This window comes from Etheostoma cragini, chromosome 14 (genome assembly GCF_013103735.1).
Source record: "Etheostoma cragini isolate CJK2018 chromosome 14, CSU_Ecrag_1.0, whole genome shotgun sequence".
In the NCBI taxonomy this organism is placed as follows: Eukaryota; Metazoa; Chordata; class Actinopteri; order Perciformes; family Percidae; genus Etheostoma; species Etheostoma cragini.
Window position 1 is genome coordinate 13,311,449 of NC_048420.1, and position 23,912 is coordinate 13,335,360.

The window sequence follows — 23,912 nt, forward strand, 5'->3', positions numbered from 1 at the left end:
TTACAAATCCTAACACACTGCAGTTCAGTTCAGGTCATTCAGTAGGGGGCAGTATAAGACAGCAGGTTGTTCCACACAGACTTCATTCTAAAGTGGGCCATCTTTTGGTGCACAATGGAAACAAATACTATTTTAAGGAGTCCTGGGATTTCTAGTCTGGCATTGCCAGACCATACTCTACACCGCTATGGGATTTCCCACCAGCCACTGCCTATTTCTCAGAAGGAGGCAAACTGGAACAGCTTTCCATTGGTATTATATTAACTAAATATACTTAACATATTTCTGAGTACTTGAAAACTGGAAACCATTAGGATCATGCTGATGACCTGATGAAATGGATCTTTAATGCATCTCTATACCCCAGAGGACCCAGTTTTGCCATGTCAGAATAAAATATGAAAATGTAGGATAAAATAATGCATTAATATTAACCACCCTGTTGCTCAACAAGTTTCCCAGCTGAAATAAAAGAAGGTAAAGTTTCGCCTGTAAGACAGAAATACAGGTTAAACGTCTTCATGGTGACCAGGTACCAGGTTGTTTGAAACAGGTGCCTCCATCACACTGAGTTTAAACTTCTTTGTCAGCCAGTTCTGTTTAGTATTTGATATCCATCATTGCATTGCTGGATGTTTACACCTCGCCAGTCCTGTACACCTTCTTTTGGCCATGACGTTCATGGACATGTAAAGCCCAAGTTATTGGTGCAAACACTTCTGTGTCACCTTTCAGCTTTGAAAAAACTGTTGTGAAGTGAAACTGTTCTGATCTGATCTCTTGGAGCTTGCTGGAGTGCTTTTAACACCTAGACCTGTTTTAGGACACCATTAATTACTCTGCATGCGTGGTTTTAAGTTCAACCACATTATTGATATACAAATCAATATCTGCATGTTTGTTCTTGATCACATTGAGTATTTGTTGCTGTTTCAAGCGAGTTAATTATTAATTAGTAGTTGTAAAGGTAGTGACAATAATCCATGCCATACTTTGAGTGGACATTGCAGTAACAGCATGATGGTGTCAATCTGGTTTGATAAATCAGACTCTTGTTTAATATGTTTGTCTTACTATACTTCCTGTATGCACGGTGTTACCTGAATAATCATTAACATCATGTCAAGACAGTTGTAATAATAGCATCAGATTGACAACACCTGTCACAGGTATGTACTGACGCTGTCAGTCCTCTCTCTCTCACACACACACACACACACACACACACACACACACAGATACTCACTACTTACTGTAAATGAATTGTGGTGACTTTCCTTCTCCCTGAGTTTTATTGAGTTTTATTGAGTTTATTGTTTATGATGATACCCCACCCACTACTAAAAACTGATTGTAATGCTTGTCAGAGTTTCTTGAAAAGGTCTCTAGCTCTGCTCAAAGCAGGTACACACGCACACACACACACACACACACACACACACACACAAACACACATTTTAATGCCACGCACATCATGCATGTGTCAAGATCATTATCTTTGGGTTATGGGAATTATGTAACCAGGGATCTTAGTTACACCCACACACACCACATTCACTTTATTGTTTTACTTTTTGAAGCTCTTGTTTTACTCTCTCTCGAAGAATTCATCTGCAGGATCTTGATCTGTCAGGAAACAAAGGACCCGCACACAATGCAGACTAAAGAAACCAAAGGTAAAATGTCATTATATAGCGGGTGATAATGGGAATGTAGTGCCGTCTCATTGGCACAAGAGTCCAGATACACACACAACATTGCCAACCCCCTCACAGACATACGTAGCAACCCGTATACTGTATAGTGTTAAAGTGGATGTGTGTGCACCTTTATTCCCAGCACAGTGGTGTAAAGATGACCTCAGAGCCCCAAGCTCCAGAGAGTCACCTTATACTCAGGTGTGATATTACAGCGTAAGAAAAGCATGCTGGGAAAGCTCACAGAGCCACAGAGATGCAGGTTTTAGACAGAGAAAGAATGGAGAGACTAGACAAGAGCCGACTCACAGAGGAACCTCTCTGTATTAAATTTCTAAAGTACTGAAGTAAATTCCTTTTAGGTTATTTGGGAATTTGAAACTGAAGCCGTTTTAAAGGCTTGTGTTAGCCCACACCTTAGTCATGCAAAATACATAACTATATTGTCAACATTGAACTTTCCCAGTCACGTCAATAAAGCTTATTTGAATTCAAATAGTCTCAGATAATGCAGACTCCTCTGCCAGGCGTGTTGAGATGCAGGCCAGGATTTAGCTGCTGCCTAGACTCTGCCTGAACCTGTACACCTGTTCAATGGCTGCCAGGTGACTCAGAGGAGGACAGAGAGAGAGAGAGAGAGAGAGAGAGAGAGCAAAGCGAGAGGGTGGAAAAGAGAGGGGGGGTTGGGACATTGGGTGTGGTAAGATGCCTTGAGCAAATTCCTTCGAGCGGCCGCACCCTGGCTTTCAACGTCTGTATACCTGCTAGTGTTTGTTATGAGAGCTTGTTCATGTAGGCAGACACTCTCTCTCTCTGTTGGCCCTACTTCTTTCATGGGATATCATTTCACACACACAGTGGCCCATTGCCTATTCTTTATTATTGCAGACAACCATCGTCTACTTGTCATACTCACACAGCTGTATGCAAACACTCAACTCTCATTTCATATCTCTGTCTAGCTGAGAGTTGCACGTTTGCATGAATTAAAAGAGTAAACAGGCAATATGAGAGCCCAGAAACATGGTTCCTGTGGTTTGAGTGTACAGCAGGAGCTCACAAGGACATGGGTGCATTCAAATAGAAGGCACACCCTTAGGAATAGGACTGAACACACAATTACATTAATACGTGTGTGTGTGTGTGTGTGTGTGCGTGTTGCTATCAGAGGGCCATGAAACAAGGTGTGTTCTATCTGACAGACATATTTCAGGACAAAGGACGGCAAGTGCCCACACACACACGCACACACACACACACACACACACATAGCCACCTTGTATACTTTTTTCTCTATTATGCCTTGTTTTAATATCATGGTTGCTGCTGTATTCGAATTAAAAGTAAATTCAGAAACATATAAAATAGTACTTTGCCTATTGGCCAAAAGTGTGAGAAGAATCTGCTAACTCCAGTATCTACACAAGCATATTGAGGACAGATGGTGTCATAGTTTGACCTGCACTATCACTTTATGGCCTTTAGAAAAAGAAGCTTCCCAAATCCAGCCCATAAAGAAACTGAGCAGTGAAGCCTGCAGCAGAAGATTTACAGTATACAGAAAGGGGAACTGCTGGAGCCTGCTGATTAAGTGTTTTGCTATGGAGAAAAACAACAGGTGACTCATTTACATAATGTTTCAGTGGGGAACATAGTCTCCAAAGAAACCAAAGTGAGCCTATAACTTTTGTTAAAAAGGGTCCAATTATTTCAGGATAATGGTCAAGGCTCAAATGCTGAGCACAAAAAGAACACAAAAGAGACGAGTCATAATAAAGTAGGCTGTAGCAGCAGAACTGCTGAGTGCATTTAATTGAGAAATTGTGCGTTTTATTGACTGTGAATTCAACCTTTCATTTGTATAAGGAAGAAATGAAATAGTGCAGCTTTAAACTGCTCACTTCCAACCTTCCAGATAACTTGAGTGTTAACTCATCCAGTACACATTAGGGATGACAGCAGTTACAACAAGGTAACAATTTAACGTGCAAAAAGACAAGATAAGGTGCCAAGATAAAACCAAACCATTGCAAAACAGTTTAAAGACAAGACAGTCTATGTAGTGAGTGCTATAAGGGTTATTTATTGGAATAATGGGTTGGCTGTTGGCCATAACTGGCACATTAAAAGAGTTTGGGGGCTGCATAAAACACCAATTTGCAGCCATGACATAAAGACCAACACTTTTGAAATATGCCACTGGGAGTGAACCTCCAATGATCTTCTGTTTTCAGTGATCAACTGGTTTGGGAGGAGTCACACCGGTGGGAAAGTCCTGCTTAGCAGGAGTTGTCCCGGTCCTTCCTCATTCACCGCGCTGCTCTGTGCCGTATAGTGGCGGCGGCTCTGGAGGCTCACACCCCGCCGAGTGAAGCACTCAGCCCGGGCCTGGAGTCCGTGTGGCCTCGCGTCTCATTTCTTCGCAGGTTGGCAGTGGGGGGTGCACGAAGGGGATTTGGGTGGAGTTGTAGCCCGATCTGAGGAATGTGACGCGCCGACGGGAAGGGAACATCGGCGGTTTCACCGGGGGAGAGAGAGATACCCGTTGGTACAAAGAGAGGAGACAAGTTCTGCCGCAAAGTTAGGAGGTACGGAGTGGAAATAAAGTGCAAAATGGGTCAAAAGAACCATATGTACAGAGGGTCTATTCTATTCTGTTGTGTTCTGTCCTGTTTAATTATCCTTTAGGCTACTGTACATGTAGCCTATCCTAGTAAGCCTACTATTATTCACTATGTTTTATTCTAATTCATACTATTTACTTAATCTTTATTATTTTATTCTTGTTGTAAATGGCTTTATTCTATTCTGTTCTGTCCTTATTTTCAATTCTATTCTATTGTATCCTGTCCTGGTTGAATATCTCCTCACTGAATCCTAGTTTCTATTCTATTCATTACTTTATGTGGGTGGAATAAAAAAGTGAAATGCTGGTTACTTTCCTCACCAGCAGCCTGATGTGTATCGAGGATTATGTCATCCAGGTAACTGCAGCTGTGTATTGCAAAACCCGAACAGTATTGTTATTGTCTAAGCACACTGAAGGCTGTCCCTGACCAACTCTGCTCTTTCTCCTGTCCTTTTGAATACATTCAAGAATGGGGAAACCGCTACTTATATTTTTAAAACTGTTTTTACATGCATTAAATTGCATTGTCGGGAATTATAGGTAGTAAATGATGCTTGAAAAGGCAGAGACACTTTTACAAGCATGTCTAATGTATCGGTTGCACAATGCCCTGTATGGATTGCAGGTCATGTCATTAGGCCAACTTGACAGGCCTCTAATTTAAAGATAATTGGTGAGATACTACAAGGTTATTGTCCTCTAATCATGGAGTCTTGTTTGTTGAGCAAGAAAGACACCCTGCGCATGTTGTCTCCTACATACTTTGATCTATAGACTCTTATAGTAGCCTGTCTCTATCACACACACACAGCTCAATTGTGTTTGCAATGCAAAGTTTTCTTTCAAACTTTACCTTGACAGGCTTTGCCATGATTCAGTTAAAGTGACTCACTGGATAGGAATAATCCAACATGTGTTTGTAATTTGAGGGGAAAAGTTTGTAGCGCAAGCTTTTTTGTGTGGCACGTCTCTGCATGTGTGCTTCTTATTATAGATTTCATCTTGTCACACAAGCCATATGGCCAGGGCTGCATCCCATTCATAGCTTTGTTTGCATTGTGAGTGTTACAAGGGATCATTGTCTGTGGTAGTAATTCATGTATGAGCAACATTACACTTCTGGGGGAGTGAAGATGCTAACTAGAAGCATTTTTATGCTTTAATTGTTTTTGTTTTCCACTCAAGATAACCGCAGATATTTTAGTGCAGTTGGAACAGATGACGAGGATCTCAGTGGACCTGTTTTTCTAGCAGTGCTGCTATGTAAAACCCAGCTAGAAAAAGGGAGGATAGTGCATGATGCTGAAATATGTGGCCAAAAACTGAATTTGAATCCTTTTTATTTGAAATTGAATTGCTAAACTTGAATAATTGCATTGAAAAACTGAATGTGAATCCCATGATTTAAAATTGTGTTGTTTAATTGAAATCATTGCATTGAAAAACTGAATCTGAAGAGTATAATTGGAAATAGAATTTATTCGATTGGAACTGAAGTCCGATAAAATTTGATCCTCACTGTATATTCAACTCTCTCCATATCTTCACATTCAGTTCTCACAAATCAATTTTAAGTTCCTGTGACAGACATCTGGGTAGTTGGAAGGATGAAGGAAGAGCAATCGAGTGCAGATTGATAGATAGAGGTCAGTGGCGCAGATGGCTATAACATTACAGTTAAACAACAAACAAACAGTTAAACAAAAGATTGTTAGATTGTAGATATATGTGACTGTCATTATCGTATTTGTCCCAGCCAAATTCATGGTATTTACGCGGCTCACACCAGTCTCTGGGGCAAAGCTAAGCAAGCACTTTTTCTCTATATATAGAGTTGAATTTTCAACGAGAATTACATTTGATTGGACTTCAGTTCCCAACAAATAAATTCAATTTCAAGTTATGGTATTCAGATTCAGTTTTTCAATGCAATGATTCAAATTAAACAACACAATTTCAAATGATGTGATTCAAATTCAGCTTTTCAATGCAGTTATTCAAATTTAGCAATTCAAATTCAGTTTCTGGTGTCACATATTTCAGTCCAAAGGGATAGGTGCTGCCATTTGTCTCCACATGCAGTATACATTAATCTGACCTTGAGCTTTCTTTTGGGATTCAACGGTCATGCTGAGGTGTGATGTTATAAAGAGAAACAAGTCATGCTCTGTGTTTCTCTTATCTGTGTTTGTGTGTTAATTGTCCGAAAGTGGCATTGAAAGGTCCTGACAGGAGCTTTAGGAAATGAGTGGCTCATCCCTCCAAACCTGTTTTCAGGTATTCTTTTCCACTGCATTCAAACCGAATTATTGCACAAAATGAATTGACCGGAGAGCTATGCCAGATCAATCATAGTGCTTGTTTAATGAGGAGTGTTCAGATGCGTGTGTGTGTGGGAGACAAGACAGAAAACTGAAAATATTTTTGGGAGTTTGTACTTGATAGTACAGTCTCCTCAGGCTTGTTTCTCTGGTTCACGTGTTGAGACAGATAAAATATGTTCTTCTCTCAGCTCTTTGCTTATTATTTCTCTCACTCTATTGATGGCAGGAATGCTGAGAATGAGCCATTCACATGCTTAGTGAGCAAACATTGGGCACATCAGAATATTGGGTCTATCAGCCTTGAGGAGCTGCAGTCGATTGCTGCCTGCTTACACTATGGTGGTTTAGTGTTTCAAACTGGCTTTGTTAATGGTGCATTTAGGGCAGTCTGGTCCTTGTGTGGGAAACAGAAAGGGTTATAACTAAGGAAGGAACAAAGAATCCCTATCATCACTATCTACTGTTTGATGCTTACTGAAGTTGCTATAACAACAAACAAAGCAGCACTATTTGTTTGAATATCCTAACAGTCAGCTAGGTGAGGTGCCATGCAGCTTACATTGGGTTATTCTGTTGCTTCATCCTGCATTGACCCAGATGTCAGTAGGGTGAATGAGAAACCCCAGGGCTCATTAAAGGGCTGATGCGCTCTTGAGTCACCCACTTAGCTGAGCTGATGATGGGATAACATTTCGCTGGAATTGTACCTCGTACAATTTCAAGTGACAAATACATATTTGTTTTATTGATTGATTTATTGTTTTGTCGCAAAACATGGTAGATGACTTTTCTGAGGTTTAAACATTGGCAAGCACAGGCAGGTGCACATCTCTCAGCTCCTGGCCATTATCACATAACTGCTGCCTCAGCAGAATTCACTTGCATACAGATAAAGCCTCCGGCAGCTATATTACTTTAAAAAATAAAGAAACAAAATGAATGGCATCAAAGTAGTTGTGATTTTTGCAATTTTAGAAACTTGGCATGGGTAAAATTATTCCATGCAAGCAACGTGTGCGTCTAACACAACTCCTTGCCCACTATGGAACTTTTAAATGGCAACAGCACCGCAAAGGCCCAAGTTCTATGGCTCAAACTGAGTAAGGAAACAGGATGTCAGCCATTTTGCCAGCAGATGAGTCACCAGAGACGTTTATGTTGCAAGTTATCCCCAGACAAGGCCAGGCCGGGCTACCCTGTGACTCACCAGGCCTCTGAGTAAACCAGTGTCTCCACGTGATTGCAGGTTAGGACTTGGGGCTCTTTGCTATCACCCCCGATCTCTCAAGTGTGTTCTAAAGCAAGTATAACCTTACAAAACGTCTGCTCACTCTCCCACTCCGGCCCCAGGTTAGCCAGGCTGTCAATCAGCCATAGTTCCTAAGACTGTTCATTTCAATGGTGATATATCTGCAGTCAAAAACACTTCCTGTTTCAACCACAGCCGCAATGTGCATAAGTAACACATGTATATTCCTGATATTAAAGGGTTTCACCAGCTTACTTTGGATAATGGAATTGTTTGGAAACCCAGATTTCCCCCGTCAGATGACCCGTCCAGTGTGCAGCTGTAAGCACCGCATTAAATATCAACGAGGGGGTGTCCTGGTTGGCTCAGCCGATGGTGCATAATAACACAGGACTGTGTTTTTGGATGGAATCTAGCCTTGTCAGTTATAGGCTACTTCATCTTCTGAAAGCAGATGCCAAATAATGATAGCAAAATGTACGCTAAACAAAGTGGATGGAACCAGCTATTGGTATTAGAACTGAAAGTAGTAGTTAATAATTTGGAAATTATCAGCATTTTTATTTGTTATCCAAGTATTTTTTCTAGCGAAAACACCAGACATTGCCTTGTTACAGCTTCTCAGTTGTGAGCATTTGTGGCTTGATTTTTTTCTTAATTGATCTTATACTGAACATCTTTAGTATGGCAGACAAACTATTGACCGGATGACCAAATAATGAATTGATTACTTGTAAAAAAAATAAGCTGCATATTAATTTAATTAATTAAAAAAAGCATTTGCTGCAGCTCTAATTTTTATATTCTCCCTTGTTGTACAATTACTGTTAGTCCAACTAAGTTGTCTATGCCTTCCATTTATCTTGTTTTTTTATGGTGGCCGATTGGCTTTTTTGGGCTTAGCGTGAGAGAATTGGTATGTAATAAATCGATTCATCCATGTATGAAATTATGTGAATAATGTTGAACTTGGCTCTTAAGGTCTGTGGAGCTGAAAAGTGAATACTAAACTCTTTTCACCCTCGTTCTCATTTTAACACTAAGTTATTGCACATTCACATTCAGTTGATATTTATAATGTTCCTTTCACGACCTCCAAGTAAGCTGAAGGCAGTTCAAGTCATGGCACAGCTAACAGAATACTCATGTTCTCCTAAATCAATGTGTGTGTGTGTTATGACTGAACCACATTTTTCAGTATGAAGTTTGAGTAGCAACTTGAAGCATGACGCACCAACATGCATTTACTGAGCAGCGATATGAGAGAACCTGTCTATACGCCTCTAAATGCCTTTCCCACCTCTCCCTCTCACCTCCCTTTCTCTTACTTCACTCCCTTCTTTCTCTAACTCCCATTGTATTTTTGGTATCCCTTATGTCATTTTCTCACAAGCAGGGTTCATTTGCTATATACAACTCGTATATATATAACGTTACAGAAAAGGGCAATTAAGCAGTGTGTTGCCATTAATAAGAAGTTATATTATCTTTCAATCACAGAGCCTATCTATAAAACTGAGTTTATGGTGAACATAAGACGGAAAATGATGATGCGTTGGGGTTAAGTATTTTGTCTAAAGAAGTTGGGAACTAGGTCTTTGTATTGTTCTTTATTATTGTCCAATGTTATCCAGAAATGATATATGTCATATGTTGTCAACAGTTATTTTAATTTTAGTGTCACATTTACTTTGTATTTGTATGGTATACAGTATGTATAATAAATATATTATTGGCAGTAATAAAAACAAACCATCAACTTCAACTTATTTATTAGTGATTCATAGAAGAACCTGCACTGACTGCATTCATTTGCCTTGTATACTTAGAAACATGGCCATCGGCTGAGAATTCTTTTTTTCATGGCGATCTGTCACAACCGTTAACGCCTTCCAGAGTATAAGCATGTGGTATTGTGTGCCGGTTAAGGTGTACATTCTCGTTAAACGTACTGCACAGGCGTTTGACTCAGCAACAATAGACTCTTTGTGTAAGGGGTTTTAGGTAATCTGTCTACTTGTGTATCCTGACATAAAGCATTCTTATCTCTCACCACCCTGAGGAATATTTAGTTAAATTATGAGTATTGCATATCACTGATGAAAGAGATGTCTGTTATCTAGTTCCAACTACAAAAGCAATGTGATTGGACACATGTATTATTATTTCTTTCTGCCCAGGTTTAAATTCCTCCTCCCTTATCTCTCCTCACCCAGGCCCTGACCTTTGACCCCACCCATCTCTCCAACCATGGCACATCGATCTCAGAGTTCATCGATTGGCGAAAACCCGCTGGACCCAAACTACCTGCCCCCACATTACCGCGAGGAGTACCGCCTAGCTATCGATGCTCTGATCGAAAATGACATTCAGGTAACAACTTTTTCTATGTGTTTTTATGTGTGTATGTAATGAATATTTATTTTAAATACTTAAAAAAGACAGATACCTTGATTTAATGATGTTCTGAATTCTCCTATCACAACAGGGTTACTATGAGTTCCTCCAGTCCGCGGATGTGGTCGGTTTCCTGGCACAGTCGGAAATTGAATTCATTAAGTCAACAATTCAGGCGCCCAACCAGACCTCCAGCGTCCCAGAGCTGACATACCACGAGGGAGGTCAGGATGCTGATGGCTCCTCCGACACCTACTGGCCGATGCAGTCCGACCTGGCTGCCCCGGGGCTGGACCTGGGATGGCCGCTGCCACAGCAGAGCTTCATGGGGCCCACAGAGGTCACCACTCTAGTCAACCCCTCCGACCCAGACATGCCAAGCATCAAGCAGCAGGCCAGAAGACTCATTAAGAATGCACGCCAGGTAAGTAAAAGGCAGAGATGGGAAACTTAAAGCTACATATCCGGTTCCCTTTCAGAAGGAAATTCTGAAGAAAAAAAAGGCATCTGGAGGATAAGATCAAAGCATTCTGCGTACATAAATTCCAACCTATAGTATATAGTGCCAGTACAACAACAAAAATGCTGCCAATGCTTTTGTTTCTATGCATATAATATACTTTTCATAACTAATCTAAAAGTGGACGGGTGGGAAACCTATGATGCAATACATGAACATACATTTCTTCTTATGTGTCTTATCAATATGTACTGTACAAATCAAACTTTATCTTTTCAAACTAAAGTTGAGATAAACGGTTGCCAGTGACTAGTGTATGTGTTGGTTATGCTATCTCATTGTTAGCCTAATTTTTTTTTCTGCCACTGCCAACTTTGCTGCCACTCCCTTGCATATAAATTCCTTACTGGCAGGCCTTTAGCTAAATTCAAAATATAATTAACACAAAATGAACATGCTAAACGTCACAGGCAGTCAAACCTGTTGATGTGGGCAGTGCCATTGTCTGTCATCCATTTCTGTCTTTGTGTATAGAGTACATGTTTTGTTCATGTCTCTTTTACTGTAATAACATTACAAGTTTGACTTTCCTGTGTTCCGGCATGCCAGTGTTTCAACGTGCATAGAAGGCAGGTTCTGAGACAGCAGTCATTCTCCTTTATATGCCATGTTTATTGTGTTAATTTAGTAAAGATTAAGGTACATTGTATTGCTGATACACAAATGTAGTTAAATGCCCATTTTGTTTGTTATATGGTTGAGAGCATATGGTCCAATGTTTTATCTTCATTTGCTGATAAACAGCCAAGGCCAAAGTTCTTTCAAATTATGTAAACGTTTTGCAATTTTATATTACCTATTCAGTTAAAATAATTATAAAACTAAACTAATAAAGACCATATTACACTGACTAAACCTTAACTTGTTTGCTCGTGTTTGCTGTTCTGATTCAGGTTATTGCTGTGGTGATGGACATGTTTACAGATGTTGACCTTTTTGCTGACCTCTTGGATGCAGCAGCACGCCACGTTCCTGTTTATATTCTACTGGATGAGCAGGAAGTCCATCACTTTGTCTCTATGGTCTTCAACTGCAAAGTCAACTTGGACCAGCATCCCGTGAGATTATCTTTTCATCATATTGTCAAAGCACTGTTGTCATGCATTTCTTGTATTATTTACTTATTTATAACACATCATTTACAGTAAGTGTGTCCTTAACATGATTGAAATTTGCTTTTACAGATGTTGCGTGTCAGGACTGTGGCAGGAATAACCTATTATTCCCGTACGGGGAAATCATTTAAGGGTCAGGTGAAAGATCGTTTCCTACTGGCTGACTGCAAAGCTGTACTCAGTGGAAACTACAGGTGAGTCATTTAATTGTTTTCATTGAATCCCCAAGACTCCATCATTCATTCTGTAAATACAAGTACTTTAATTGCCTCCACCATTCTTTCTTATTTTCTTACAGTTTCATGTGGTCCTATGAGAAGATCCACCGCTGCATCGCCCACCTCTTCCTCGGGGAGCTGGTTGCCACCTTTGATGAAGAGTTTCGCATTCTCTTTGCTCAGTCAGAGCCTTTAGTTATTGACCCATCTGATGGAGCACTTGCTCTCTCTGACTCCAGCAGTTACTTAGGCAGCCAGTTTGGTTTAAAGAGGACCCAGTCTTTGCGTAACCCTGCAGGTTACCGAAGGCAGCCTGAGATTCCCTCTGCCTTCCCCTATGGAGACTCTGATCGCAACCTTGCACTTCCTTTCCGGAGGAACGATCCATTTCGACACACCATTGAACCTGGGGCAGGAATTACAATAGGAAAGTATTCCCAGCAACAGTTTCGTCTGCAGCAGTCGTTCCTGGAGCAGGGCAGGTCCATAGTTTCGAGGCAGATGGAGATAAGTACCAGTGGCTTCAAGAGGCACAGCTATGCAGAGGGAACGCAGGATAACTACTCATCTTCGAGGCAATACATGAAGCACAGAGTCATGAATAATTTGGACGAGACAGACTTTCACAGGTAGTTAACCCCTTACTATCTACAACTGTTTGGAAGCTTAATTATTTAGAATCGTCACATGCAACACCACCGTATGTGAGTACAGTATACTGATATGTATTTATACATAGCGATACCTTTATAATCAAATACTTAAGAACCTCCGTATTCTCTTCACAGGGAGCAGACCCAAACTAGCCATTACTACAATGAAGGGCCTGGGCCGGGTTCTGGCAAGGGACACTATGACAGACTTCAAGGTCGTCCCCCACAACTCTCCATTGACCAGTATTCAGATTCAAGCTTTCGCTCAGATCGAGAGCCTCCACCTGGAAACTATAACCGAGAATACTTTTCATCTGAGGACTTGAGAGGATCTGAGAGGTGCCAGGCACCTCCATTAGCTGGAAGGTATGGAGGAGATTCCACCAATAAGAGGCCAACCATAGGTCAGGCGTATGCCTGCCAGAGCTCACCCACACAGCCCCACCCACCAGAGAAGAAACCATTTGCCAAACAACCTGTTCAAGAGCATGATGAAGATGCAGATGCTAAGCAAGGCATGAGGAGTTGGAGAATCCATTCTTATCTCAGCACTTATGAGGACAGTGGAGAAGAAGGTGTGACTCAACCTTTGGGGCCTGATGCATTTGAAGATACTCTGCCATCTCAGCAGCCAACTGAAAACTCAGCTCCCCGCTTTGGAATAAAGGAGCCACCAAATATTCCCCCCAAACCCAGACCAGATATCTTGAGACCACGGTTTGGAAAGCCCATCTTATCTGAGAGCAACAGTCACAACTCTGCCTCGACAACATCCAAGGATCTGCTACAGCCAGTCAGTGACTTGAAGCCATTTGTACTGGAGAAAAGAGGGAGGGAGGCTGAGAAGGAATGGCAGAGAGAGCCAGAGAGGAGTGCAGCAAAGGAGGTGGGTGTGGATGTGAAGGTGAACGAGACCCCTGATCTCTTCCTGTCCAAACATGAATCATTCCGTACTCGGGTAAATCCACTCCTTCAACGTAACTCTCGTCTGCGTTCCTCTCTTATATTCTCATCTTCCAAAGCAGAGACCCACAGTGGTAGCCTGGGCCTAAAACCAGCCACAGAGGAAGATGAGGAGTTAAACTCAGTGCGCACTTCCTCGATTGTGGCCCAGATCCTAGAGAAGAGGAGGTCACTGTCTCGTGAGCCTTTTGAGTGGAGGAAGAAGGCTGAGGAAAGAGATAAGGAGAAAGAAAGGGAGGAGAAAGAAAAGGAGGAGAAAAAGCAACAGCAGGAGGAAAGGGAGATTCGATTAAAAGATGAGATTAAAGCAAAAGAGGAACCTCAGAAAACCAACGAAGAGGTAAAGACGACACCAACTTTTGAGAAATCTGAAGCCACACCATCATTATCTATGAATGACCCAGCCAATAGACTGCAGTATTTCAAAGACCTGGCTGACAAAAGAAAAGCCTCAAAAATGGAAACAGAGTCAATGCTCAAAGCCCCAGAGCCTGCTGAAAAAAAGCCAGACCTTTCTGATAAACCTCCCCTAAAACCAGCAATGACTCCAAACATTCCAACTGTAAGTTCAGCAGAACCTGAACCAAAGAAGACAGACATATCTGCAAAATTGGCAGAGCTCACTCGCAGATCTTCATTGAGTTCCTCAAAACCACCCATACTAAAGCCTTCTGCCAGCTACCTGAAGCCTTCAGAGACAACTCCACCTCAAAAAGAGGAAAATGCATCAGATGGTCAAAAAAAGGATATATTCAAGTCTCTAAAGCCCCTTCCTTCCCCTAAGATCTTCAGGCGGGATCCTTTGAAGCTCAAAGGACTGAATCCTCGTCGGATCTCCTGCGGTGAAGAGATTCTGACCACAGATGCTACTGATGCAGAGAAGAGTGAACTCAAAAAGTATCGCTCTCAGAGTTCTTCAGCTCTACCACGTGATGACTCCAGGGAAGGATTGCAAAAAGTTATGGGATCTAATACATCTATCAACACACTTGGTGAGGGAAAGGGTGAGGGGAAGACACTTGACTTCTTGAAGAAGCAGACGCAGAGGCTAAAGGGATTACTGGGGCCTAAGGATAAAGAGAAGAAATCTTCAGGAGACGATAGGGGCATGAGCACGGTCAGAGAGATCACTGAAGATATAAGCAAAAAGCAGAGTTCATCAGCTAGAGATAAAGAATCTACCACTGCAGACCAAACTACAGCCAATCACAAAGCATCAACTGGCATATCAGGCCCATCTCGATACCAGGGCCCGGGCAGCTCTGTTCTGTTCAGTAGCAACCTACGAGACGACACCAAAGTCATACTAGAGCAGATCTCGGCCAACAGCCAGAAAAACCGACTGGAGCGAGAAGAAACAGGAAGGGACAAAGAAAGTGACGGTGGGGAGAAGGGGCTGGAGGGACAGAACTCCATCAAGAAAAATCGATTTCTGCGTCCCTCAGGCAATGTCCAGGAGCGAGAGGGATTGCTGAAGAGGATGGAGAGTTTGAGGAAGGAAAAGAAGGTCTACAGCCGCTTTGAGGTAGTCTATCACTGCAAGGGTGATACTTGCAGCGTGGCTGGGAAAGGGATATGAACAAAGGCATGAGTAGCGTTAGGTGTGTAAACAACCTATGTAGTAGACGTGTTAGGGGAATCAGTGATTTACATAAATTACATTACAGAAAGCCAGCTTTTATATAAAAATATACATCTATATAGTCCTGTATTGTTTGAGTCAGTCAGATGCAGCAGTATACAGTACACCTGTGCAAGTACAGTACAATTAGAGACTTAAATATGAAAGAACAATCTCTTTGGAACTTTCTGAGCCATAAAAATTATCAGATATGTTTAAACTCATGATTAGGTTTTACGAAATGTTTAATTTTGAATTAAGAGTTTGTTCAGTCAGTTTGAAATTCTTTGAATTATGTATACTGCATGTGCTGTATAAATAAGCATGTGTATTATAATTATTACAGAAATAATTAAGTAGTTTGTATAATTAAAAGTAGTTTGTATTGCCAAACAATGAATGTTTGACATATTGTCTGCTTTTAAGCTGCGAAAATACATTTTGATGGACAAGCTAATGTTCATAGCCTTATACAGTAAATACAATAGACGTCTAGTACAATTATGATAGTTATTGATTGTTATTCTATTAAATGCTACAGAATTTGATTCTACCTTTATTGGTATACCGGTTACATGTAAGGGTCTTTAATAAAAGCAGAACATATTTAGCACTTCCCCCCATAATATTGACAGTAAATGACAGACGGAAATACGTTCCTGAACTGTTTGTTGCATTCACTATTATACCTGTTGTTCTGTCCACAGATGGGGAATAACCTGGGATAACGAAAGATGGAGGAGCCACCTTTTATACGGAAACTATTTATGCAAGACGATCAAAAAGACCTATTGCCCATATGTGCCAACAACGCTCTCAAAGTACCTCTGTGGCTCAACACCAGCCTTTCCTGGCTGAAGTAATACAACTTGAAAAGACAATATATATATAAATGCTGAAAATAAGCTGAAGTCATTGGGTTTGGAATGTGACTATGTGCCAAGACCTGGAACTACTTTGACCTTATATGGTGACTGAGAGAAAAAAGAGTGACTCTCCTTGAATTCCGGCTGCATGGGCCAGGAAAAAGGTAGGGCAATTTACATAAAACTGAACTTGTATAAACGTGACTGGGGGAGTAAGAGAGAGGATAAAGAAAGACAGTGCATATTGCACCTGGGGGATGGAAAATAGATCCATACAAGTTAAAAAACATGGCGGTGTTTGACTGCATGTGTACAAGTGTTATGTGATTCTGCGAACGTCTGTGTAGCTGGCACCCGTTCTAAACTGAATGGGAGAAAGTGTCTTTGTGGATTCATTGTGTGCCAACGGCCCACCAAGGGTATTACCAAAGTGAGAACTAGACTATTATTAACCCAGAACGTAAAGCAAAGATAGGAAAATGAAGAGGAAAGGAATGACATGAATAGTTGACAAAGAGTGAAATGTCTGTGAGATTACAGAGAAGGAAGAGTAAGACAAAATCCGAATCTGAGAATGTGTTTGTGTCTAGTTTTATTGTTGAGACACATTTTCCATAGAAAGTAAAGCCGTGAACTTTACCCTCTCAAGAGTGTTATTTGCGTTTCTGTTAAGGTGTGGACACCCTTCATAGGGTTGAAGATGTCAGAAAACCATTCAGAGGGGACTATAGGTTTTCATGTTTAGAGGAGCTGAGTTTAAAAATGTAAGCGTACTAGTATTTGTCTCATGTAATGTAAATAAAAATGTAACGCATTTAAATTGCCCTGAATCACTGTAAAAAAAAAAAAAAAAAAGTGCCCCTGTTCCTCTATATTTTTACTTCTAAATAAGTCTACTCCATAAAGAAAAGGAAGAGAAAAAAGGGAGGCTACATTTTGAAGTACTGAAGCAGGGCCATGCCTCCTTTCATTAGTTACTTAACTTCTGAGACCTACGCCCTACGCAGCACAGCTAACTCCTTTGTTGGTCTGTAAACACTAGTAAACCAAAGATTTAGTTATATGGTACAGTTCCCAGGATGCTTGCTCAGCTGGGCATCAAACCATTTATTGTGTTTTTTTTTTGTTTTGTTTTTACAGTACATCAAATGATTGGAGGATCATCTGCTATATGGACACTTCAGGGGTTAAACTGTTTGCTATACAGGATTATATTGTACATATTAATATAAAAAGGGCTTGTTGATAATCTAAATAGCAAAGTAGATAATGATCACCCTCAGTGTACTATCAAAGTGCCTTGTGTTTATTTGTAATTTATATGCAAGTATGTGGTCTTGGCTGTAAAAACAAATTGGCATTAATTGGGGGAATTCATTTGCACAGGGGCCAACATGTTTTTTTTAAAACCTCAGATAGTATTACATTGTATTTGAAATACTGCAAAAAAAGTTGTTTATTAAATCTCTTTCAAACTGAAATGGAATGTGGCTGTGTACACATACATACAGTATGTGTATATTGTACTGTTTTTGTTAATAGGCTCTTAAAGATTCATAAAATAAACCCATGTGTTTTTAACAATTTCACTAAACTAAATTATTATTATTATTTTTTAAGATATATGAACACCTTTATATTATGTTAATACACAATATTTAAGTAATATGATAGTACCATACAGGATACTACTTCTGGCACTTGAAAAACACAATTTACCAGTAACAATGTAAACTATTTCTGGTTTCATAAACAAACCCATGCATTACAGAACAGTTGATGTAAAAGCATTAAGTAGTTACAGAAAAGTAGCCAAGGACACAGAAATTAACATAGTTTGGTAGGCAAACATTTTACTTAGATGTCACTGTTATAAATTGTAATTGAAGTTGTGACTATAATTCTGTTAATAAAACGTTGCCATACAGGTTAGGAAGGATTCTGTAGCACTTGGACTGATGAAACCCAGAAGCTGCCATTTGTAAGATTTGAGGTTTTCACTTGACAAGAAGTGATCAAAGTGCATCTAACTGAAATCAAGACTATTACCTCTGATTCTTTAAAATGACCTACGAACAGTTTTACTCCTCCTGAGTCTCTGCAGCTGTTGTCACTGGCTGCTTCTGTTTCTTCATCTCTTCTAGCTCCTCATCGAGGCGGTGCAACTGAGCCAACTTAATTTGTTCTGTGGGAATCACAGAAAAAGACCAGATCAAAGGGATTGTACATGGGGGGAAAAACAATATATTAAAGCATGTTCAAGAATAAATGTTTAATTGCTTGCAAAAGGATGCACATAAATTATTAGAGGGTACTTACCAGCTGATAATAGTTGACTTTTTGTATTTCCGGCACTCTCTATTTCTTTAGGGAGCCTTTCTGGAGTCTAAGTTACAATATGAAGGACATCAATAACAATACCAACAATGAGTCACACTTTCATCATTTAGTTTTAGAGATGTGTGTGGGAAAGAATTATAGATGCCAAACTTATTTTGATATAAAATAGATAAACTTACAAAGACAGAGTGCAGATTCTTATGCTGCTCTATAAGCTGATGAAGCTGGTTTTCAAACTTCATCCTGCAAAAACAGGGCTGACTTTATTTCTTTTTTACATTTACAATGTGGTTCGATATATTAAAAGAAAAGGTAACAGATCATTGCACTGTTAATAGGTACCGCTGCTTCCGATGTTTAAGCTTTAATTCCTGGATTTCACATCTGTACTCTTCCAGCTGTTCCTCACTTTTCTTGTTCTGCTTCAATTGCCTGCGCAAAACACACAACTCACTCGATAAAAGATCTTGAAATATAAAATATTTTGTCTATTACCATCATTTCATCCTAGACTTATAGTGATTACTGTACCTAACAGACTGCAACATAGTCCTCATGACAACATTTGATCCCATATACGAACAGTACATACATACAAGTAAATCTACGACAGCTAAGGTGCCCTTAAGAAGAAGTCTATTACAATGTTAACCTGCTGTGTGTAATACTAGAAAAAAAATAGCATCATCAAATGATCCTTTGACAGTACACAAAAGCCATGTACTACTACTACTGCCCAAGGATGTTGTGTATGGTACAATCAATCACACTGTAAATACAGCCACAAATAATTGTGTATGGGGATTTGATTATCTATAACAATGAAAGTAACAATACAGACAACATATACAAGCATAAAACTAAAAAAGAACTATTGACGGGAAAAACAAAGCCACAAAAGGTATCAAATGCAAAAGTATTTTAAGTAAAGGAACGGAATGTTTTGAACAAATAGACTATGTGGTTGATGTCCAAGATTCAATAAGAACCTCATTAGGCTTTATAAAAACTACTTCAATGATACAGGTAAATATCTTAATTTTTATCATATCAAACCATCTTGGTGGAGGTGGATCTAGTCAATCTATGCAACTGAACAAAAATGCATTATTAAAATGGTACATTATTATAAAACGTTTACATTTATATCAATATATATTTAGGAAATTAGGCAAAATGTCTTAATAGTAAGTACAAATGGACTGAAGAAAAACAATCCAACATGTCATAGTAGATCCAAAAATACAGGTAAGATTTGACCCCAGCCAATTCATTAAGAAAAAAAATATCCAAGATTCTGATACGTTGCTGCCATCTAGTGTTACATATCACACAAAGAAAAATGTTGATGGGTCATGACTTTAGAAAGACACACATCAAATATTATTCTTTATCCGGTTAGTTTGTAGAACTCACCTGGAAGAGTCCTGCTCAGACTCCTCACACTGGAACTGCAGCTTCCTGCATAACTCTGGAGAAAAGCATCAAACAACTCATAAGATTATTCACAGGTATTGGCTGTGTATATAAAATGGATGACACATTTGTTTTCAGGCTTAGTCATTCAAAGATTTTAACTCTGTATAGCTATAAATCTTCATAGGTATTAACTATAATCAATTACACAAGTACAGTTGTTTGCAAATGTACCTTCTTTTTCTTTATGGATTCCTTCCAGTTGGTAAGCTTCAGTTTGTACTGTAAAAACAACAATGAATAGTAATAGTATACTATAATAAATTAAACATATATGGTAAATAACATGTGGCATAAATGGTTGTCTAAAGGACAGCAAATACAGTTATTACGGTATATGATTTTAGTAGGTCTTTGACTAAATCTTAACAACATACAAGCAAGTACAATAAGTGTATTGTATGTGAATCAAATATAATTATTTGAGATTATTTTGTGTCTTACAAGTTTCCAGCTCACTCTGCAAAGAATCACTGACAGATTTCAATTCTGTAATTTCTTCTTCCAGGGACCTTTTACCTTGAATAAAACGAAGAGTAACTGTAACAACACTAGTAAAGCTACCATTACAAATACTGTTTAGAGGGATACGCTGAATCAAAAATTGAAATGTAACCCTTCTACATTGGAATAGAAGAACAAAATAAAGTATAATTATTTTTTACAAAGAAGTCAGAATGGGTCTTGTAGGGTGTTGCTGTTCCCTACAAGATGGAGATATTAATCATATCTCATGAGTCTCCATTCATCATGTTCTGATACTCCTTAGTAGGAGTAACAGGTAAGGATGTACCTCACTGAAGATGCCAGTTAGATGTCGTAAGAACGCTTATGTTCAATGCGTAGAGCTATCTCACTCACGGTTGTAACTTTCCGTGGTAGCGTTCAACCTTTACTTGTTACATGCAGTTTCATGTTTTTTTTTATTAAACTCGACCCTTTACTATGTTAATGTGTAACGATGATCGTTTTATATGCTATTCTTTAAGTAAAACCTAAAAGGATACGCGTGTTCATTAGCATATGGACAGCACAACCAGCCTTCTCATTGGTGCAAATTCCCACAGCTTCCTATGAATCTCAGACCTCTATGTTAAAGAGTTTAATATATTACACGATCAGTGTACCTCTATAGGACACCTACACGCGGTCCACGTGTCGTTTTTAAAACTGGCTTTTATGTAATTAAAGTAAAAAATACTACGGCCCCTACCATCGGAAGTGAAAGTGTAGCTTCACAAAGACTATGTCAAGATATTAACGCCACATGCTGCTTTCGCTAGGTTACCACCAGTTGAATTTCTGATCGAGTTGTACAGAATGGCGAATACATAATATTGATTACAGTACTCGTACTAATCAAATGGTTGATCTCTTAATCGAACAGCTAAATAATGCGCTAACCGTCGATTTATTAAAGACTCGTATGATAGCACCAGGCATGCGCGACAAAAGCGCAACTAAACGCGAAGACGGAAGTGTTCGGCAGTGACTTCTCTGCCGCCCCTTCGTACTGTTTCTACCCATTGATATCAATGGTTTGCACCTTGTGCTTGGCCGAAATGTTTTGCAGAAGAATGAAAACGTGAAACATGTTCTGCATTGTTTTTGTCCCAAATTAAAGCGAAAAGATCCAATATACAAAGGAACTGCAATGTGGTAATTCTATAATAGATAATAAAACATCTCTGATTTGTCCAAAAGATCTCGTAATTAAGTCTGACCAGGCCAGCTTATACCCTCTATGTCAACTAACTATTCTCTGAAGTACGTCATTATGTGCACATGAGAATTCAAAATATCTGATTTGCTAACTAAATTCAAAACCGCCATAAGGTCAGTCAAACACTACCTTGTTGTAGCCTTCTTAATTTGCCCATCAACTGTTCAACTTTAGGCTCTTGCAGCATTCCTCCACCTGACAGCCGGGCATACAAAGATAATAGCCTTGTTTTAGGGATTTTAAAGATTGGTTCAATTTGTACTTGTTGTGCAGGTTTACCTCCATTCATTGGTGTAAAATTAATCATGTCCTCAATGTTGAATCATGTTTAATACAAACAAATGTTAGATAAGTGTAACACTTTTGTCTTAACATTGAATTCCCATCCAATGTGTCTACAGCAGATGTTAGCTGGCTAAAAGGGACACTCCATGTAATGTTCAGGTTAAATTTCAGTTTGGCCTTACATGGCTAAAAGTTATGTGGGTTTATGTTAACTCAGTGGTTCCCAAATGGATCCTTGGGATACCCCAGGAAAAAAGTCAAATACTTTATTTTCACTATAATTTGATCCTCAAGTAGCCTATCACAACGAATGACTATTTTGGTAATTGTGTTTCATACTCCTTCTGTAACGAAACATCCAAATAACAACATTCTTATCAAACGGGGTCTGGTCTAACTTGGGCCAGCTAGCTAGCTAAAAGTGTCCCTTTATTTAATGTTAGGGATTGTCTTCTTTGTTGTCTTAATAAAATACAAGGTTAAAGGTTAGGTAGGTTTAAATTAATTGACTTAGCTAAGCTTAAAAACAATAATTTTCCAGCAATTTTCCGTATGGGCTCAAACTGAAATAGCTAACGTTTAAATTAACATAGCTAGCGTTGGATTTACCGTAACCCAAAATTTAAGTTAGCTAACTAACCCTACTCTCTACATGGTTTACCAATTTAAATGAAGTTAAAATAACACTTAATTAACGGTAATATTTAAATGATTAGCCAGTTATTGAGAAAGTTACTGACATTTAGCCGTGTCTTTGTAGTCTCTATTCTGCATACAGTGGTACCACCGTTTTTGTAAAAGTTAACGCTAGCCTTACAGAGCCAACAGATGCTAACGCTACTATTTACGCAGTAACTTAAATCTTTTCTAAAATACTTATTGTAGGTAAATCAATCAGTATACTTTTTGCTAGGGTTATATAGCTAATTACTTAGTTCAACTTAAATTTAAGCCGTCTAACCTGCCAATTCGCTCATGTTTATCCAGCCAGAGGAGTCTTTTCTTCAACTATCCAGAGTCCTAACGGTTGTTATTTGAAGAGATGTGTGCACTGTGCGTGTGCATCTATGTGCACGAGGACGGAGAACCCGTTTGGCGCCACAGTGCACCTGCACTATGGCATGCAAATCCCCACAGTAGCTTATGTATTTTTTACAGTATGAGTAGTAGTATTATTTACTATTAAAAAAAAAAATATATATATATATATATATATATTTACGTATTGATTTATAGCAGGAGAAATACTGTTATCGACAGTTTCAGAGACTTGTTGTCGCCAGCGGCTGGAATAAAACAATGACTGCTTATCTAAAAAAGTAGACTCATCAACAAGAAGGGCACTGTGTTTTGCTCCATTTCACAAGGGTAAATTTCTTTTCCAATAGGGGACTCCTTTTTACTATCATTCAGACAGCCCTTGAATGCAGCACAAATACCCTATCTATCCATGTATCTATCTCGCAGTGTTATCAAAAGTGAAAAATAATTTGGGAACCGCCTTGATCATGGATATATTATGTTCTTCCTCGGCCCATGCTACCCCCTTTCCATCAGTTTCATAAAAATCGGGCCAGTATTTTTTCAATAATCCTGACATAAAAACAACAAACAAACAAACAAACATACAAGCTGGGCCAAAAACCATGCTAGGCAGAGGTGACCAATAATGATAACTTGCCCTCAGCTAACGCAGGGTAAAGCTTAGCTGTGAGTTATATTTCAAGAGTCCACATTTACAGATCAACACTTGTGTAATAATGTTTTGCTGAATGGAAATGACTTCATTCAATAAATGAATGTCTATATCAAAGACATTTAATCTTACATCACAAT

General features: G+C 39.3%; 2 protein-coding genes and 1 non-coding gene across 6 annotated transcripts; 1 reads left to right on the forward strand and 2 right to left on the reverse strand.

Moving 5' to 3' along the window:
- Nucleotides 1–3,974: 3,974 nt before the first annotated feature.
- On the forward strand, nucleotides 3,975–17,733 carry fam83hb (family with sequence similarity 83 member Hb). Of its 3 annotated transcripts, none has more exons than XM_034892087.1 (8): nucleotides 3,975–4,285; nucleotides 10,080–10,272; nucleotides 10,388–10,720; nucleotides 11,710–11,874; nucleotides 12,001–12,125; nucleotides 12,230–12,778; nucleotides 12,938–15,366; nucleotides 16,094–17,733. In XM_034892087.1, the coding sequence occupies exons 2-7, from the start codon at nucleotides 10,150–10,152 to the stop codon at nucleotides 15,342–15,344; spliced, it is 3,702 nt and encodes a 1,233-aa protein (XP_034747978.1). In that variant the 5' UTR covers nucleotides 3,975–4,285; nucleotides 10,080–10,149; the 3' UTR covers nucleotides 15,345–15,366; nucleotides 16,094–17,733. The 3 variants fall into 3 exon arrangements, with proteins under 3 accessions (XP_034747978.1, XP_034747977.1, XP_034747979.1); XM_034892086.1 differs by having other exon boundaries at nucleotides 10,116–10,272; XM_034892088.1 differs by having other exon boundaries at nucleotides 3,978–4,285; nucleotides 10,116–10,272; nucleotides 12,938–15,290.
- si:ch211-199g17.9 (uncharacterized protein LOC108180085 homolog) lies at nucleotides 17,659–23,226 on the reverse strand. 2 transcript variants are annotated; one of them, XM_034892089.1, is made up of 10 exons: nucleotides 23,038–23,226; nucleotides 22,071–22,115; nucleotides 21,921–21,986; nucleotides 20,513–20,587; nucleotides 20,243–20,290; nucleotides 20,009–20,063; nucleotides 18,935–19,024; nucleotides 18,772–18,835; nucleotides 18,572–18,638; nucleotides 18,170–18,437 (listed from the first exon to the last, which is right to left on the reverse strand). In XM_034892089.1, the coding sequence occupies exons 1-10, from the start codon at nucleotides 23,051–23,053 to the stop codon at nucleotides 18,334–18,336; spliced, it is 630 nt and encodes a 209-aa protein (XP_034747980.1). In that variant the 5' UTR covers nucleotides 23,054–23,226; the 3' UTR covers nucleotides 18,170–18,333. The 2 variants fall into 2 exon arrangements, with proteins under 2 accessions (XP_034747981.1, XP_034747980.1); XM_034892090.1 differs by lacking the exon at nucleotides 20,513–20,587 and having other exon boundaries at nucleotides 17,659–18,437.
- On the reverse strand, nucleotides 20,740–20,872 carry LOC117957367. The gene has a single exon (XR_004659486.1). It is a non-coding gene; the product is annotated as a U8 small nucleolar RNA (small nucleolar RNA).
- Nucleotides 23,227–23,912: the final 686 nt, after the last annotated feature.